Raw genomic sequence first — 18,064 nt, 5'->3', positions numbered from 1 at the left:
ACAAATCTGCGGGGACCAATCACAAATTGGCTTATGCACCTGGTGCGCTATTGGCAATGACGATAGAGAAGCGACGGCAAGCAGCTTTTTGTTTACATTCAACATGGCGGCCACCGAAGCGCAGCAACCCGCTGATGCTGCTGTTGCTGCTACGTCCTCGCATCGTTGGTCTGATTGGTTGAAGGACGATCCAATTGCGTACAGAGTCATTTGAACTATAACCTCAGTAGAAAATACAGTGCAGACTCACTTTAAATGAGGTCACACAATACTAGTAACTACCTGGATTAATCATGAATTGCATTTATAAGTGTTTCTAAAACATTTTTTAAAACACTCACTAACCATTAGTGCATATCTACGTCATTATATGTATAAATGCATACATAAATGTACATACTAAATAGTTTGTAAATCATTTACTTACACTTTCTAAATGATCTTACGATACATTGACAACTCATAAACTACGTTGTAATAAACATTATACTTAATTTAGAAATGGTGAATTTGTCATTCATAAAATGAGCTTATTAATCAAGAATAAAGCATTTATAATATAAGCATGTGTGTATTAATATAGGAGCAATGCTTTATAAATAATACATTTTTTTCTTAACTAATGCTTCATATTGTGCAGTTATTATAAAATGTTACCAATTATGGTAATCGTCCTGCTGCCTCCTTTATCAACGGCATCAAACCTGAACTGACCGCCCTGTCGGTGCACCCCAGTTGCTTGCTGCTCCATGGTGTTGAACACACATCTCCCATTAGAAGCACTGAATAGCGGTTTGTGTGCTTCAGGGATGGTGTCAGTGCCAGCCTTAGCCATTTTGGTGCCCCAGGCGAGTTAAGTTGTGTTTAGTCATCACCACTATGTATTTGTTATGTGCTCAGAAGATAGCTGTGAAATTAGTTATTGTTAACATGTTATTTCCCCTCTACACTGTTCACTACAGCAGAAGGTACCTTCCGGTATGTGCAGGTTAGCGGATGCGTGGTAGGTGTATCAGTTTGTGTGTTGAAGAAGGTGGACAAGTGAGTCCTAGCTAGCTGTGTACCTAATAAAGGTTTGAACTGAATAAACGTGTTTATTACAAGTAACATTGGTAGCAGAGGATGGTTGAAGGATGGCAGCTAGTTATAACGTTCTGCTGAAGTTTGATGAAGCCAGGCAATACGAGTGTTGGAAAAATGAAGTCAATATCTGGACGAGGGTTACCGACCTCGACGAAAAGAAACAAGCCCTTGCTGTTGCCTTGGGGCTTGAGGGGAGATCCCGTGAAACAGCGAAGGAAATACCCGCGGAACATTTAGACAGTGAAGACGGTATGGAAACGTTGTTTGCAAAGCTGGACGGCGTGTTCCTAAAGGAGGAAAAGGACCGCGCATATGAAGCCCAGGGTTTCCCGCAGCACTTTGCAGTTAAGGCGGCCGCCTAAGCAAGACGCGCCTGCCGCCTTAACTTCGTCGTCAAAAAAAATTCATTCCAAACCACACAGTTTACAACCTGTAGGTTGAGGCGGTGGAGACAGGCTCGGACATACACACTGCTATGGACTTGTGTCAGTCTCGCAAGCCGTTTCAGGATAGGGTTAGGGTTAGGGTTAGGGTTAGGGTTAAGCTGTTTAGAGTGAGATACGGTTTCTGAATGTGTCCTGCCTTCAGTCTCTGGGTGAGCTGTTCAAAATCGGCACCGCTTGTGACATCACAAGCCGAAACGAGCAGGCTAACCGCAACCATTAGCTCGTAGCGTTAGCATGCTAACGCTATGGCTAACGCTAGCATGCTAACGCTAGCATGCTAACGCTAGCATGCTACCTCGTTCTCAATAGCAAAGCACTGCTACAACACACACAAGTTCACCATAATCTACAAAAGAACTACTTACATGTGCGCCCTCATTTAGAAGTCTCCCAGCTAATCCTGCCTTGTAACTGACCAAAGTTGTAGAAACAGCCTTTCTTTTACTGTCTATGGAGCTAGCTAGCTGACATGATCTACATCTGAGCTACTGGGCATGTGCAGTGCAATCAAAGATAGTACAGAAGAAGAAGAAGAAAAGAGGTCTCACTCTGTAGCTAAAACAGAGACCAGCTGAAAAGAGGATCTGCAGCAGTGAGAGAGAGCACTGCAGTACAACACAAATATGGTGTTTTTTGAAAATTAAACCATGTAAACCTATTCTGGTACAACCTTAAAATACAATTATGAACCTGAAAATGAGCATAATATGGCTGCTTTAAAGCACTTTGAGTAGTCATTGTAAGACATTTACATTTACAGTTTACATTTACATTTACAGTCCATCTAGAGGGTACTACCATGAGTGCTAGAGTAGGAGAACACATTTCAGCTTTACATTCACAGAAGCAGAGTCTTCTGAGTGGATAAGAAAGGCAATACGTAAGCAGCTCAGGCCCACAGATGACATGTATGTGACAGGAGACAAGGTCTATTACAAAAGAGCAGACTGTCCAGAGTGGAAGGGACCAGGGATAGTTATTGGTCAGGATGGCGCTGTTGTATTTGTAAGACATGGGGGGGATACTAGTTAGAGTGCACCAATCCAGGCTCTGTAAGGTAAACACAGGAATCTCAGGATAAGCCAACTGTGCAAGACAGCAGAGAGGCAGCAAGCAACATAGGCAGCTTAAACAATGTAGCAGAAAGCTCAGATAGTGAATAAAACACAGACAGCGAACAGGGCAGCACCAGTGACAGGGGGAAGAATACAGGAGATGTGTTTCATCCTACAATGACACAAACTGAAACAGATCACAATGTTTGTGGTAACTCTGTCTCTTCTGCTGGTGTAAAGTTAAAAACAGGACAGACTGTAACATTTATGAAACCTGATGATGGTCGTCTACAGAGAGCCAAGGTTTTAGGCAAGGTTTCTGGAAGGCACAAAAACTGGTTTAATCTACAACATGTTGAACCTGATGACAGTGATGGGCAAAAGAAGTCAGTTGATATGTCAAGTGTTAATAATCTTAACATTGAATCTGAAATGGAGACTGATGTACTCATAACAAAAGACATTTCATTTGATGCAGCCAAACAGGACGAAATAATGAATTGGTACAAAAACAATGTTGAGGAAGTTGATGATGCAGGTCAAAAGTGTGTCTCTACCAGATGGGTCTGTAGTCTCAAAGAAACTCCTAATGGTATAGTGCCAAAAGCACGACTCGTAGCCAGGGGTTTTGAAGAGCTTAATATTCATGAGTTGCAGAAAGATTCCCCAACCTGTGCTTCTGCATCTCTCAGGCTATTATTAACAATAATATGTCAAAATAAGTGGCAAGTCCATTATATGGACATCAAGTCTGCTTTCTTACAGGGCATGCAGTTGTCCAGAGAAATCTATGTCCGGCCCCCTCCTGAAGCAGGAAAGGAAAATATTCTATGGAAACTAAAGAAATGTGTCTATGGCCTTGCAGATGCATCACTGTATTGGTACAACAAGGTGAAAGAAATAATGCTGAATACAGGTGGCAAAATGTCTCAAGTAGATCCAGCAGTATTATATTGGTTGGATGAACAATGTAAAGTGACTGGAGTACTCGCAGGTCATGTTGATGACTTTCTTTGGGCAGGCTTGGAAAACTTCAACACTCAACTGAAGTGATCCCCATGCTAAAGTCTGCGTTCCATGTTGGGCGTGAGGAACGTAAAAAATTCTGCTATGTGGGAATGGACTTTGTTAGTAATAATGGTGTAGTTCATGTAGATCAGCATAGTTACATTGAAAACATACAGCCTATCCAGCTGCAAGCAGCACGTGCAGTGCAGAGAGATGCCTCTCTTAATGAGACTGAAAAAGAGCAGCTTAGGTCAAAAATAGGACAGATACTATGAGTTGCAAAACAAACCACACCAGACATTATGTTTGATGCAAGCAACTTAGCGTCCAATATAAAATATGCTACAGTCCAGTCTATTCATGAGACAAATAAGGTCCTCAGAAAGCTTAAAGCTGAAAGGTTTCAGCATTTGGGAAACAGTGATGCTCTACACGTTATCGTTTTCAGTGATGCTTCTCTTGGAAATCTCCCTGATGGGGGTACACAGGGGGGTACATTGATTGGTCTCATGGGAGAAGGAGGAAAGTTTTCTCCTCTCTGTTGGCAATCTAAGAGAATTAGATGTGTGGTGAGGAGTAATCTGGCAGTGGAAACTCTGGCCATGTCAGATGGAATAGATGATGCTATTTTTCTGGCTACCCTCTTTTCTGAGCTCACTAGTGGAAATGCTGAACTTAATGCTCCTCCGTTGGACTGTGTGACAGACAATCATTCTCTGTTTGATGAAGTCAACAAAACAGGTCACTGAAAAAAGACTAAGGCTGGAAATAAGCAGCATTAAGGAGCTCATACAGAGTAAGAAGATAAAGAAAGTGCTCTATTCAGACACAAAAACTCAACTCGCTGACTGTCTTACCAAAAAGGGAGCACCAGCTCTGGTGTTGTTAAAAGCACTCAGTGGGGGACTGTGGTGCTATTGAAAGCACTCATTTAATGACTATGGACACAAAGCTAAGAACAAAAGGACATTTAAAAGCACTGAACATTTTATTTGCATATGCAACAACAGTTTTATTTTTAAGTTGTAATAGCTATGGCCATTGTTGTAAGTTTTTTTTTATATATAACATCTTTCTTTATATTATCTTGTTTGTTTAAAGTATAGGGAGATTGTTAACATGTTATTTCCCCTCTACACTGTTCACTACGGCAGAAAGTACTTTCCGGTGTGTGCAGGTTAGCGCATGCGTGGTAGGTGTATCAGTTTGTGTGTTGAAGATGGTGGACACGTGAGTCCTAGCTAGCTGTGTACCTAATAAAAGTTTGAACTGAATAAACGTGGTGTTTATTACAAGTAACAGTTATGTCGTCTAACTTAAGCGTTTCTCCAACTGGAATGTTAATAGGCTTAGGAATACCATCAAGAGGAGGAAGATTATGTCCAGGCCTAAAAGAACCAAACATGAATTGGTATTTTTGCAGGAAACGCATATGTTGGCTGTGGTATCTGAAAAATTGTGTGGATCATGGGTGGGATATGTGTTTCGTAGTGTGGGATTTAGCAGGAGTAGGGGGGTTACCACAGTAAATAGAAAACTTGCAATTTGTATTACTGAAACTAATTTGGGATAATTCTGGATGAGTTATTGTTATTATGCTGGCTGAAATACAAGGGCAAGAACTAATTCTGGCTAATATATATGATCCTAATGTAAATTATCAGGTATTTTCTTTATAGATTTGGAGAGGAAATTACTACCTTTAGGGAACCAAAATATTGTTCTAGGGGGGAATTTTAACTTGATAGTGGACTGAGTTCTGGACTACAGTGGGGTTGCAGAACGCAGGGCCCCCAGAGCCTCTCTCACACTACAGAGGATTTGTAAGACTCTGGGCTTGGTGGATATTTAGAGAATTTTGAACAAATCTGGAAAAGACAATACATGTTTTTTTCATCAGTGCGCAAGACATATCCGGTGATTTTTTTTTTTTAAGACAAAGGATGGCCAATTACTTCATGTCCTATGGTCGTGTGATAAGCTCCAGGAATTTTGGACTGGGATAGATGATAACCTAGGTCGGATTGCAGGGACCCAGATTCCATTCAGCCCAGGATTGGTTTGTAGGACTAGGTGTTACAATCCCGAAGAACCAGCCTTAGTTGGCCTGGCTATCCTGACATAGGGGTGCTGTTGACCACCATTGGATGTTAACTGCAACACATCTTCAGTTGTGCACCCCAGCGTAATTTGGTGTTTCGGCCTTTTACTCACAATACACCCTCTTCTGAGGGTTGATCAGACCTGGGTGTATGTCCCAGAGCCACTATTGGCCTCTATTGGTGGTCAACCGTTGGCCCAGGAGGGATCCTTTCTCTTCAGCCACAACCAGTGGCTGCTTCTTTCACTTGTCACTTGTGCTTATGTACATTTTTCCATGTTTATTTTACACACCACTCTCGAGTAAATAACTTTTAGGACGATGGAGTAATTGGGTTCGGTTAGGTCGCCTCTTTATAAACTGTTACCATATTGGTCGCCACACCGGAAGACTGCGAGACTGGATTATTTTCTTTACAAAATGGAGAGATAAACTTATTTTCTCAATCATTTGCCCCTTAGGTTTGGATCCTACCACTAACCAGCTTGTCAGAAAATACCTAAAAGCCCTTGTGATTCAAGGCAGGCATCAGCCTACGCATTTAGGCATTAATTACCCACTCAGGCTTCGTTTTATGATGTTACAGCATTAAAGTAGTGGGAAATGGAAAGACATATAGCCTAGTTTATTAAACTACTGAAATGGTAATGAACCACAAATTACTGTCCCTAGATGTATCTCAATAGCTATATGATAATTTGTAATATTTGTAAGTACATTGAATTTGTATACAAATAATGCAATGTGTCCTATTGTGTACAGTTGAAAGGAAGCTTCACATGTACATTTTTTAAACTGATCAATAGAAAAAAACGGCTTTGAAAAAGTAGAAATATTATGAATATTAGTTGACAATCAGACAATCATTTGTCTTTAGGGTTAAAGACATTCAGAAAACGGTTTGTTTACATCCAATTAACAGTTATGTGATTGACGAACACATTCTTAACAGAAACAAACTTAGCTAATAACATTTTCTAATTCTCCCCCACCTCTCTGTTGCCACAGACTGGGAAGCTCGTATCGACAGCCATGGCAGAGTATTCTATGTGGACCATGTGAACCGGACCACAACCTGGCAGAGACCAAGCCACAGCAGCAAGTGTAACCCCGGCATCCCCCGCTCAGGATCCACACAGCAAATGGAACAACTCAACAGGAGGTCAGACTGGCAATAGTAGACACTATAGCCTTTATAAATCATGTGACATGTGTTGGCATACTAACACTAATGTTATTTGACAAAATCAAATCAAAAAATTGACATCAATATTTTAACTGATCTACCACATGTTTCTTTTTAAGCACCATATGGGTATTTTTCTTAGTTAACAACATATTGAAATTGTAAAAACAATGTAGCGTGAATCAATGGCCCACTACATATGTATTGAATGGTGTATTAATGTCACAGACTGTTGTTTAGTACCCTTTTTTTTTCTTTTCTTTTTTTACCTTCTTAAAAAGTATCGGTCCAGGCACCGTTAATTATGTATGCGATTAATTTTGATTAATTAATCGCAGAGTATGTAATTAATTAGATTACATTTTTTAATCGATTGACAGCCCTAATAAATTGGTTAAAAGACAAATTTTTTAATTAAAGAACGTCTTGTTTATTGCTAAGGCCATATGGTCAAAATTAAATGATTTAATAATAATGTATAACAATAACTTGTTTCACTAGTAAATTGCTGTTGAACGACAAAAACAACCACCAGATGGGAAATGGACATTTACAATGACTTCAAATGCACCACGAGGCTGTAGTTTACCAGTTTCATTGAACGCACCGTCTGTGTTGTTTCTCCGACGGCAGCTGCAGACTGTTACATACCAGTGTTGAATCCCCTACACTAAAACACAGTCAAACTTTACACTGTTTAGCGTTAGCTGTCAGCATTTCAGCGGTGTTTGTGTTGCCTGTATCGTCTTCAGAGCATCAGAGAGAAGCGCAGACATATCAGTGGCACCAGATTGCGGTAGCCAGGGTTGGCAGGAAGAAGATTTTTACAAGTAAATGTTCCAGTTAATGATCCAGGCAGAACATTCTCGTCTCCCTCCTTCATTTTACAGTCCAATGGTGGCTAGAACGGCTCTGGGTCAAACGTCAATATGGATTGGATTAATCTGCGTTATTTTTTTTAACGTGTTATTTCTTCTCAGATTAATTAATCGAAATTAACGCGTTATTTTGACAGCCCTACAATTTATAAATCAAAATAATTATTTGTACTCGTGAATTATGGGGCACCACCTTGTTAAGAGCAGAAGGCGCTCAGATTAAATGGATTAAGTTATGATTACACCTAAATGTAATTTAATCACAAATAATATTCCAATCAATAAATATGGCATTTATATCAGTCTCAGATTGAATGCTGGAAGTTCATAACTACAAACTGACCCAAATTCTGCTCATGAACAAGACAGACAGACAAATTTATAAGTAAATGGAAGGGATTTATTAATCAGACAACCAGAAGAATAGAGTGGAACAACATTACTATAGGCAGCAAAAATGAATGAGATATTATTACATTACATGTGATTTGGTTGACGCTTTTATCCAAAGCGACTTACAATTACTATATTTGTCAGAGGTCGCACGCCTCTGGAGCAACTAGGGGTTAAGTGTCTTGCTCAGGGACACCTTGGTTGATGTATCACAGTGGGAATTGAAGCCAGATCTCCCACACCAAAGGTGTGTCTTATCCACTGCGCCATCACCACCCAGATATGAACACAGACTACCTGTTGACTTGAAACTATAAGTGATGGGGAAATGGTTTTTTTTAAAGAGAAAAACAGAAAACTTAGGAAGAAGACTAATAAACAAATTGAACTGAATTTAACCTCACTCAACAGAAGACTCAAAATGAGACATCAACCTGATCAATCAGCATGTCTGATTCACCCTACTTTTGTTGTGTTTGTCACTCCGGCCTGTGGGGGCTATCGTCTCCGACAGCGGCTCACAGAAAGAGCAAGGGTTTTGCCCGCTGACGAGAACACTCCAGCTGCACTCCGTCGTGAGGAGGAACTTGATGTGGTCTCTTCTGGCTTCTTCTTTTACCCAGCGTGGCTTGAACATGGGCAGGGAGACGGCGGCCAGTAGGGCATCCTTGAAGTCAATTGTTGCGTCAAATCGAGTTTTAATTGCTTCCACAATAACCCCAGGCAGCCCAGTGGTCATTTGCGTTAAGCCATTTTTCGCTGCTAAGGTTTTGGTCATTAGAACTTCTAGCGTTGGTTGAAGCGTCCCATAAAAACAAGTGTCCTCACCCTGTTGGATGTCCAGTGCGACTGTGAAAGGCTTCATGATGGAGCAGCATTCCTTGAGAAACTGGTATTCCCTGTCATTCATACGTTTAATCGGAAGCTCTGTGCAAAGTTTATTGATGTCAGATAAGGGCATTTAATCCGAACATAGGCGTCATAGAATGAGTTCCACCGTGTTACTGTGGGGACAATGAACTTTCTATCACTGACCTCTTCCAGGCACTCGACTGCGACTGTAGAACGGCTGGCCTTTGTCCATAGCGCTGAACATTTGGCTGTGGCACTATGATACACAGCCCTCGATTCTGGATTAGATGCTAGCCATTTATCAACCTCGTTGTTAGATTAAGTGTATGTATGGTGGGGAGGCAGTACACATAGCCCATGCTCGGGATCATCATCATCGATAGTAAACACACTGTGAAGGTCTGTAAAGTCCACTTCGCCATCGCCCTTCACCTCATCTTCCTCCTCGGACTCAACATGCTGACGCTCCTTGAACACCTTCAAAATGTTACTCCTGTTGCCCGTCACACATGCAGTGACTTTATCGTAGGTCAGTCCATATTGAGAAAAAATGTCCTCTAGCTCTGTTGCAATTGCGTCGTATGTATGTCGACCCCTGAATCTTCTACAAGCTATTGCAGCCTTCTTTCGTTTCAAGGTATCTGCATCGATCCAGTGCTCACCCCCATGAAACTTTTGTTATTTGCACTCCACATGTCTGCTGTTGTTGATACATACCGCTGAGCTTCGATAACTTTCTTCAGCTCCGTTTCCATGAGATCATATGCCTTATCCAACTCTTTGGCGAATGTCTTTCTGTCTGGCAGTACATGCTGGAAAATTTAATTTATGCTGTGCTTAATGGGTTAAATAATATTTGGATACAGGTAAATACATTAACGTTTTGTCGCTGTTCATGTTGAGGTTTGTAACAACACGGGACGTTAAATAACAGAGTTCCCTCGGTGTCGCACATAGATTGCACTTGACTATAATGTTCTTATCCTTGTCTCTAACGAACTGAAAATAATGGGAGAATGTCCATCTCGCAATTATAGAATCTGTCTCAGTCATCTCAACCATCGAAGTCCAGCAACAGGAAAAACGTCACCGATTTTTTTTCTTCTCTGGTGCCAAAATGTTTCTCGGAGTTAGTGAATTCTTAAAAAAAACACTTAGTTACTGAGATTGTAACAGGTATAATATTACCAAAAATGTATTAGTAATGCGTTATATTACTGCGTTACACCAAAAAGGAATACATTACTGTAGTTGCGTTACTTTTGTAACGCGTTACTCCCAACACTGCAAGACAGGCTACTGAATTTTTTTAGGCTAACGCTAGTGCAGTATTACTTGCCACAAGTACTGTAGCTACATACTAACGCCAGAGAAGCTGTAATCTTGGCTACCACAGTTATTCATTTCTCCCCAATTTCGGGTCACATTACTTAGTATTTGGTTTAAAAGCCTTTATCTGTGATTTTTGACGGTAGACAGTGCTGCTATATTCTACTACTGTCCACTGCTAGTAATGTAAAAACCTGCAATCTTGGCTGCCAATGTTCTGCCAATTCTCCCTGATTTTGGGTCACATTACAGCTGAATCATGTCCGGTTGTGTAATATTTGGTTTATGAACCTTTATTGGTGTTTTTCATGGTACAAAGTCCTGCTGTTTACTCCATTGAAACCACCGATTATACAGAGACAAGCAGCAACAACAGGAACGCTGATACGGAAGCTGACCAATCAGAGCAGACTGGGCTTTTTCGGGAGGGGGCTTAAAGAGGTAGGCGCTGCAACAGAGCGTCTCATATAGAAAGTGAATACAGGTGCAGCAGCTATGGGCAGTATGAGAAAAATAAACACAAACATTAAAGCTTGAAAACATGTTTTTAGTAGAAACTCAAAATACAAGTATGAACCTGAAAATGCTATATAATAGGTCCCTTTAAAGCACCTAATGAGAGTAAATTATATTCACATTATAACGCCTTATAGCAGTGATTATTATGCATTATAAAATTATTATAATGTATTCAAATTAAGAGAATTACAATACACTATGATCCTGGAAAGAAAATGGTAGTCTTTGAGTGACAAGCAATAGAGTAATATGATATCCTACAAGGTTTTCCCTTGTACTTCAGCTGTAGGTTCTCTATAATTACCTACTTATTACCAGTGGTAGTTACCTAATAATGTAATATTGTTACTATGTAACTACCAGGTAAAAACTTGGTAATTAGCGGACTGTAAAAGGAAGGGTTACCCGGTAATATATTTAATAAGCCAAAGAAATAAACAATTTCCATCTTTATACTACTGTAAAAGGACAACTTGTTGTTTCTGCAGGTACCAGAACATCCAAAGGACCATGGCCACAGAGGAGGATGGTGGGAGTCCAATGTTAGAGCGCAGCGGCAGTACAGAGACTGATTCTGATACTGCTCAGACAGGTACAGTGTTGAGCCTCCTTAGAGCTTAAACTGACATCTCTGCTATTTCAGTAAGGGATAATGTAGAGCGAGCCGGTCTTTATAGCAAATACAATCCCAACAGGGTGATGCAGGACCCCGACACGAGGCATCGCGCTACATTATCCCACTTACTAAATGGCTTACCAAATAAATCAATGATTTGACACAAAAAAATGATTTAAAAAGGATTTCATTGATTTTAAAACGATTGTATTACTTCCACTAAAGAAAATAGTCCATTGCCTCTCTACCGTCTTCTTCACTTTGTCCATAGCAATGTAAACTCTGTAGCCTACTTAGCCTACTTATAATTCACACAAACTAAACATTTCCGTTGGCTGTGAGACAAGGTGAATGGGACTTCTTTGGGAGTAATTATGTTGATGTGTTTGGTGTATCTCCTTGAAAAGCTGCCTGGCTGATTTGGAGTACCATTTGCCCAAGGAAATTGTGTCCCATGGGCTCATTTGTCTATTCAGTCTTTTTTGAGCGCTGCGGAGGAGGGTCTGGCTAGTCCACACAGGATTCTGGGATGGGAGAAAAACCTGCTGTGGTTTATTGGCATTTCTTTAAACCAATCACAGTCGTCATGGGCGGCGCTAACCGCTGGACAGAGCCACGCTACTGCTGCAAATTAAAACTTGTGTTGGTGGAACATGTGTACTTTCAAAGGTTGTTTTAGTCGTGCAACAGAAAACTCAGATTGGACAGATAGTCTAGCTAGCTGTCTGGATTTACCCTGCAGAGATCTGAGGAGCAGTTAACCATAGTCCTCAGAAATCCACCGCAGTTTAAAATTCCAACACAAAGAAAGAAGAAGGTAACGGACATCTGGCAGAAAAGAGTGACATCCTGCGGAACATGGCAATGGTCCGCTATGCTTAGCAATGGTCTGTCATACAGAATTAGCAGATCGCAGAATGCTGTGATTGACCAATCAGAATCAAGTATTCAATAAGCTGTGCAATAATGCCAACTAAGGAACCGACTAATTAGATCATTTCTTAAGTGAATTAAAGGTAGAAAGCATCAGCGTCAGGAGGACAAAGGGATGAATACTTTTTTAAAACTAGCAACAGAGCAGTTAGAATTGTCAGGCTCAGTGAAGATGCACCCCTGTAATGTGCCATACATGGATCTTTGTGGTTCATGGTCTCAGCGATGTGAGCGAGAGAATAGTACTCATTGCCATTCTCATCCCGTTTTAAAATAAAGGAGTCTCTTGTTAAGTCTCCATTGCCCTCTCTGCCTGGTCTTGCCAGATGTAGCTGTACATTGAACCACACTTTTTGGACCAGTTCGCTCGCTGTGTTCAGAGACAGCACCTTTGAACACCGAAGGGGCCGCAAATCTGTAGCTGAGATAAGGGGGTGGTGGTGGCGTATCAATATTGATCAGATGGAACGTATTTCCCGTTTTTGCGATGGTTTTTAATTACAGATTTAAAAAAAACTTTGGTGGATTTGAAGATAGCCTGTTACTAGCAATTGAGTATGTGTTTTACCGTTGGCGTTTCTAACACATGCATAATATGATCGCAGCATCTGATTAAGGTTTCCTCCCCCGTAACTGTCAAAGTCTGTTGACATTTCCTTCTGGATTAACAAGTCTTTAAACACTGCCGGAGCCCATAACGTACTCCGTTTAGTGTATCCTTCATGTTTGTCTTCTTCAATGTTGTTGATTTCTCTGTCATCCAGCTCTTTGTGTCTTTTAACCTCTCTTGCTTCTTCTACACTGTTTTCTGGTTCTCCTTTTCGTTTCTTTACTGGGGACAGTTCAGCCATTAACCACGAATCAACGTTCCATTCTCTCCAAACTTATTAAAATTCATATTAAAACCTTCCGTGGTGTTTTCTGACTTTTTTTTGCCACAGCTGATAACATAACATAACCAGACTTCTATCTGCTGATGTCCTCCAGAGTGATCAGAACTGCGTCCATGGCTCTGCTATACAGTACATGGCAACGGGCTTTAATACAGAATTAGCAGACCGCAGAATGCTGTGATTGACCAATCAGAATCAAGTATTCAACCAAGCCCACTAAGGAACAGACTAAATAGATCATTCCTAAAGTGTTTTGGATTGTGTTCGTGCATATTTGTGGGACTACTGACCTATTTTCATTATTTGAAGGATTAAATACCTGGTATTGGTAATGGTTCTATTTTGTTTTATTGTCATTTACAATTGTTTAACTGATGCAGTACTTTTAAAGGTTAAATGCTATGTATTAGTACATATAATAGCTTAGTCAAAACCTACTTCAGTGCTTAAAAATACTATACAAAGAAAGTAATTTGCCTGTTGTCTGTCTACAGGCCCCACATCCCCTGTCAATCACCAGAAGATCAGCCATCTCCTCCAATCACCTGCTGTAAAGTTTATCACACACCCAGAATTCTTCACTATGCTGCACAGTAACTATGTGAGTGCTACACACACAGAGAACATGGCCTATATAGACAATACGATACGATACGATACGATACAACTTTTATTGTCAGCCAGGGCTGAAATTCTTTTTGCATCCCTGGGTAGCTCATATAAGAAAGAGGACATAGACATACATACAGACATACATAAGATGAATAACACCAAAGGACATACATGAAACGTTACCACAAATGACATAAACACACAAGTAAGGAAACAAAGCATACATGTATAACAACAGAAAATGACATGAACATACACACAGACAAGGTCTTGGAGACTTGTAACCCTGAATAAATTTTGCACTGGATTTAATGTAGCTGGTTTAACAATAGGATAGAGTGATGTATGAAAGAGTTTTTAAATATATTGCAACTGAAAGAATGAACTCTAAAGTGTCTGAAGGCAGAAGCTGATATTCTCTGTGCAAAACATGTGAGGCATCATTTGGAATGTTCCTGGCCAGTCTGAGCATACTATTATTGCGAGCTTCCTGGAAGGAGTGTGCTATAGGTAGATATAGTATATTGTGCTGACTACAAGCTATATAGTTTTGCTACAGGTCAGATATATTAACTATATTCAGAATAAAATTACATTTAAATGACAGTACATATACATATCTCTCTGACCATTACTTCTTTTTAATGTGTTAAAATAGTCTATGGTAGGATTAGGGTTAGACCAGTATATATGCTGCCCATGTAGAATCTGATTATTTATTTAAGTTGCATTAAACTACCTGAGCCAGAAAAATGTATAAATGATGATGATAAATTCTTCAACAAACAGTTTAGACCATTGGATTGCAATCATCATACTGAAGGTCGATGACAGTGCAGATGTCCAACTTTCAGGAAAGAACCCTACCTCTGTCTTTACATTGTTTAGTTAAATAACTGCAAACTGCATAAACACTATACTGGCCTCATCTTATTCCTATCTGAAAAGCCATCCTTGGAAACTGTTTGGAAAGGGGCACTTTCAAAAAAGATTGGATGAACTGTCTGTCTGTCAAACTCTTGCTGAAGGTGTGCTAACACCACACCAAAATTCCATTCTCAAAATTGAATTTAGCACTACGACTACTACTTTGATAAAGTCTGTATCCACTACACTGCACTAAAGCCAACTCACTTTTAGAGCTAGTTTACCTGTTACTCTCTCATTATTTCCTTCTTCCAAAACAGCCAAGAGTTGAGTTACACAGCACTGTTGTTACCATGTTTCCGGGAAAATCATGAAGTTGCAGTCCATAATACATTTACGAGTGGTGATCTGCAGCCAAAGATCATCCATTTTGTTTGCTAAAGACTGTACATTTTTACATCAATGTCTATATCTAATGTCGGCTCCGACATTTGCCACACGCTGCGGTACCGCTCCCTCACTTGGGCAAGAGAGGTAACGTTAGAGGCGGCAAAAACTGGACACTGCTTCGTTGAAAACAAAAATGCATATAGGCTGAAAATGAACCGGTAGATCGAAAGCTTTGCCTTCTGGCTCATCCCTCTCAACGGTGCGGTATAGGAATGCAATACTGCCCCCGCTGATTCTCCGGCCAATCTCCAGCTCCATTGTCACCTCACTTGCGAAAAAGACCTCAAGATACTTGAACTCCTTCATTTGGGGTAAAGACTCATTCCCTACCCGGAGTAGGCACTCCATCGGTTTCCTGCTTTGAACCATGGCCTCAGATTTAGAGGTGCTGATCCTCATCCCAGCCGTGAACCGATCCAGTGAGTGCTGAAGGTCACAGGCCGATGATGCCATCAGGACTACATCATCTTCAAAAAGGAGCGATGAGATCCCCAGCTCACCGAACCGCAACCCCTCCCCACCCATCTGAGGTTCGACTATTGGCCCAACCCTCCTTTCCAGCACTTTGCAATAGACTTTACCAAGGAGGCTGAGAAGTGTGATACCCCTGTAATTGGCACACACTCTCTTTTTAAACAGGGGAACCACCACTCTTTAGGCACTGTCCCAGACTTTCATGCAGTGTTGAAGAGGCGTGTCAAGACAGCCCCTCCACACCCAAAGCTTTCAGCATTTCTGGATGGATATCAGCAATCCAGGCTTATACATTTTGAATACTTAATTATATAAAATCACTGAAACATGTTAGAATATAGAAAAATACAATCATATATCTCCTGAAGAAGACTTAAGTTTTGACGATTGAATGAATGACGTTTCTACAACAAATGCTACAGAAGTAGAAAGATGCCAGGAAACAGCAACATTATAAAAAAAAAGATGATAATAGTGTGACTAGTCTGTGTTTGGACCCTAATTAATATGTTTTACACAAAGACTTGGATAAAACTATTCAATTCAACATTGAGGAAAGCATACACATAGCATACACACACACACACACACACACACACACACACACACACACACACACACACACACAAAACATATACAAATACATGGCCAAAAAAAATCAAAAAAACATGTATTACTGTCAGTAAAACAGTACTTTAACTTTTAAATGTCAAAGTAAACTTGTAGATGTTCTCTCTCCAGGCAGCCTACCGGATGTTCACGAGCAGCAGCTGTGTGAAACACATGATCCTGAAGGTGCGTCGCGATGCCAGGAACTTTGAGCGCTACCAACATAACCGGGACCTGGTGGTTTTCCTCAACAAGTTTGCAGACACTCAGCTGGATCTGCCAAGAGGCTGGGAGATCAAGACTGACCCCCAGGGCAAGGTAGGTGACATATGTAAAATCACCCTTCAATGGATGGGGATGGATCTTAGTCAGCACTGTGTCATACTTGGTAATGCTAGCAAAGCTAAATGAGCCAAGGGCAAAACACTGCACTGATACTCATGTTCAGCTGTTTGATTATGTTGTTTTGTGCAGCATGAACCCCAGAGAAGGTCACAGTTTGTCATGTGTACTGTGGCTGAAAAACCCACAAATGCACACACACTGTACAAATGCAATGTAGTTGACATGATCTGTGATATTTGAGATACTAAATGTATGTTCTTTTGTCCTCTTGTTGGTGTTAAAAAGCAATTTTGTTTTTTAAACTCTTATTTCAACAATTACAAAATACATACACAAGGTATTGGGCCTCATGCAAGAACATTTTCGTATTCTTTTTTGTGATAAACAATTTTTATTAACAGACAAAGCATAAGTTACACTTACAAGGAATTTGCTTTGGTGATTCGTCCAGACATAAACAAACATATTAAACATTATTATACAAAAATACACAATAAATACAGAAACAAATAGCAGCATAGGAAAAAGGAGGCTGAATGGATTGAGTGCAGAATCTACAAAAAACATATACATATAGTAAGTGCAATGGGCTGGTGTATAGTCCAGGATGGAAATGAATGTAAAGTGTATTGACTAGAGGTACGGGGGGTTAAGAGTCAGTGTCAGGGGGGTTCCGGGGCCTTGTTAATAAGGCTGACTGCAGAGGGGAAGAAGTTTTTGTGGCTTGAGTCCGGGGTGAGAGGGATCGGCCGCAATCTTTCCTGCCCGCCTCAGCGTCCTGGAGGCGTACGGGTCCTGGAGAGACGGCTGATTGCAGCCAAGCACCTTCTCAGCAGAGCGTGTGATACGCTACAGTCTGCCCTTGTCCTCAGCAGTGGCAGCAGTGTGCCAGATGGTGATGGAGCAGGTGAGGATGGAATCACTGATAGCCCTGTAGAAGTGGACCATCATTGTCTTTGGCAGGTTGAACTTCTTCAGCTGCCGCAGGAAGTACATCCTCTGCTGGGGTTTTTTGACTAGGGAGATGATGTTCACCTGGGAGATGATGGAGCCCAGGAAGCAAAAGGAGTCACCCAGGTTTATGTGGGCGGGTGGGGCTCCGTCCTTCCTAAAGTCCACAACCATCGCCACTGTCTTCAGAGCGTTACGCTTTAAGTTGTTCTCACTCAGGTCACCAGATGGTCAATCTCCCACCAGTAGGCGGACTCATCCGCACCAAAGATGAGTCCAATGAGAGTGGTGTCGTCCGCGAGGGGAAAGGACGCAGCCTTGAGGGGAGCCGGTGCTGATGGTCAGAGAGTCAGGGACGTTTTTCCCCAGCTTCACGTACTGCTTCTGGTCAGACAGGAAGTCTGTGATTCACCTGCAAGTAGAGTCAGGCTCGTGCAGCTGGGACAACTTGTCCTGCAGCAGAG

The 18,064-nt window shown here is 41.0% G+C and overlaps 1 protein-coding gene across 4 annotated transcripts in view; it reads left to right on the top strand.

The window, feature by feature from the left end:
* Positions 1-18,064, top strand: part of LOC116064974 (E3 ubiquitin-protein ligase HECW1) — a 90,267-nt gene that overhangs the window by 55,299 nt on the left and 16,904 nt on the right. For all 4 annotated transcript variants that reach the window (XM_031320404.2, XM_035998110.1, XM_035998111.1 and 1 more), the window contains 4 exons: positions 6,702-6,855; positions 11,339-11,442; positions 13,787-13,893; positions 16,437-16,622. In XM_031320404.2, the coding sequence (XP_031176264.1) occupies positions 6,702-6,855; positions 11,339-11,442; positions 13,787-13,893; positions 16,437-16,622 (551 nt within the window). The remainder of the gene's footprint in view (positions 1-6,701; positions 6,856-11,338; positions 11,443-13,786; positions 13,894-16,436; positions 16,623-18,064) is intronic.

This window comes from Sander lucioperca, chromosome 23 (assembly GCF_008315115.2).
Source record: "Sander lucioperca isolate FBNREF2018 chromosome 23, SLUC_FBN_1.2, whole genome shotgun sequence".
In the NCBI taxonomy this organism is placed as follows: domain Eukaryota; kingdom Metazoa; phylum Chordata; class Actinopteri; order Perciformes; family Percidae; genus Sander; species Sander lucioperca.
Note: the sequence above shows the minus strand (reverse complement) of the source record. Positions and strands in the feature narration are given on the sequence as shown.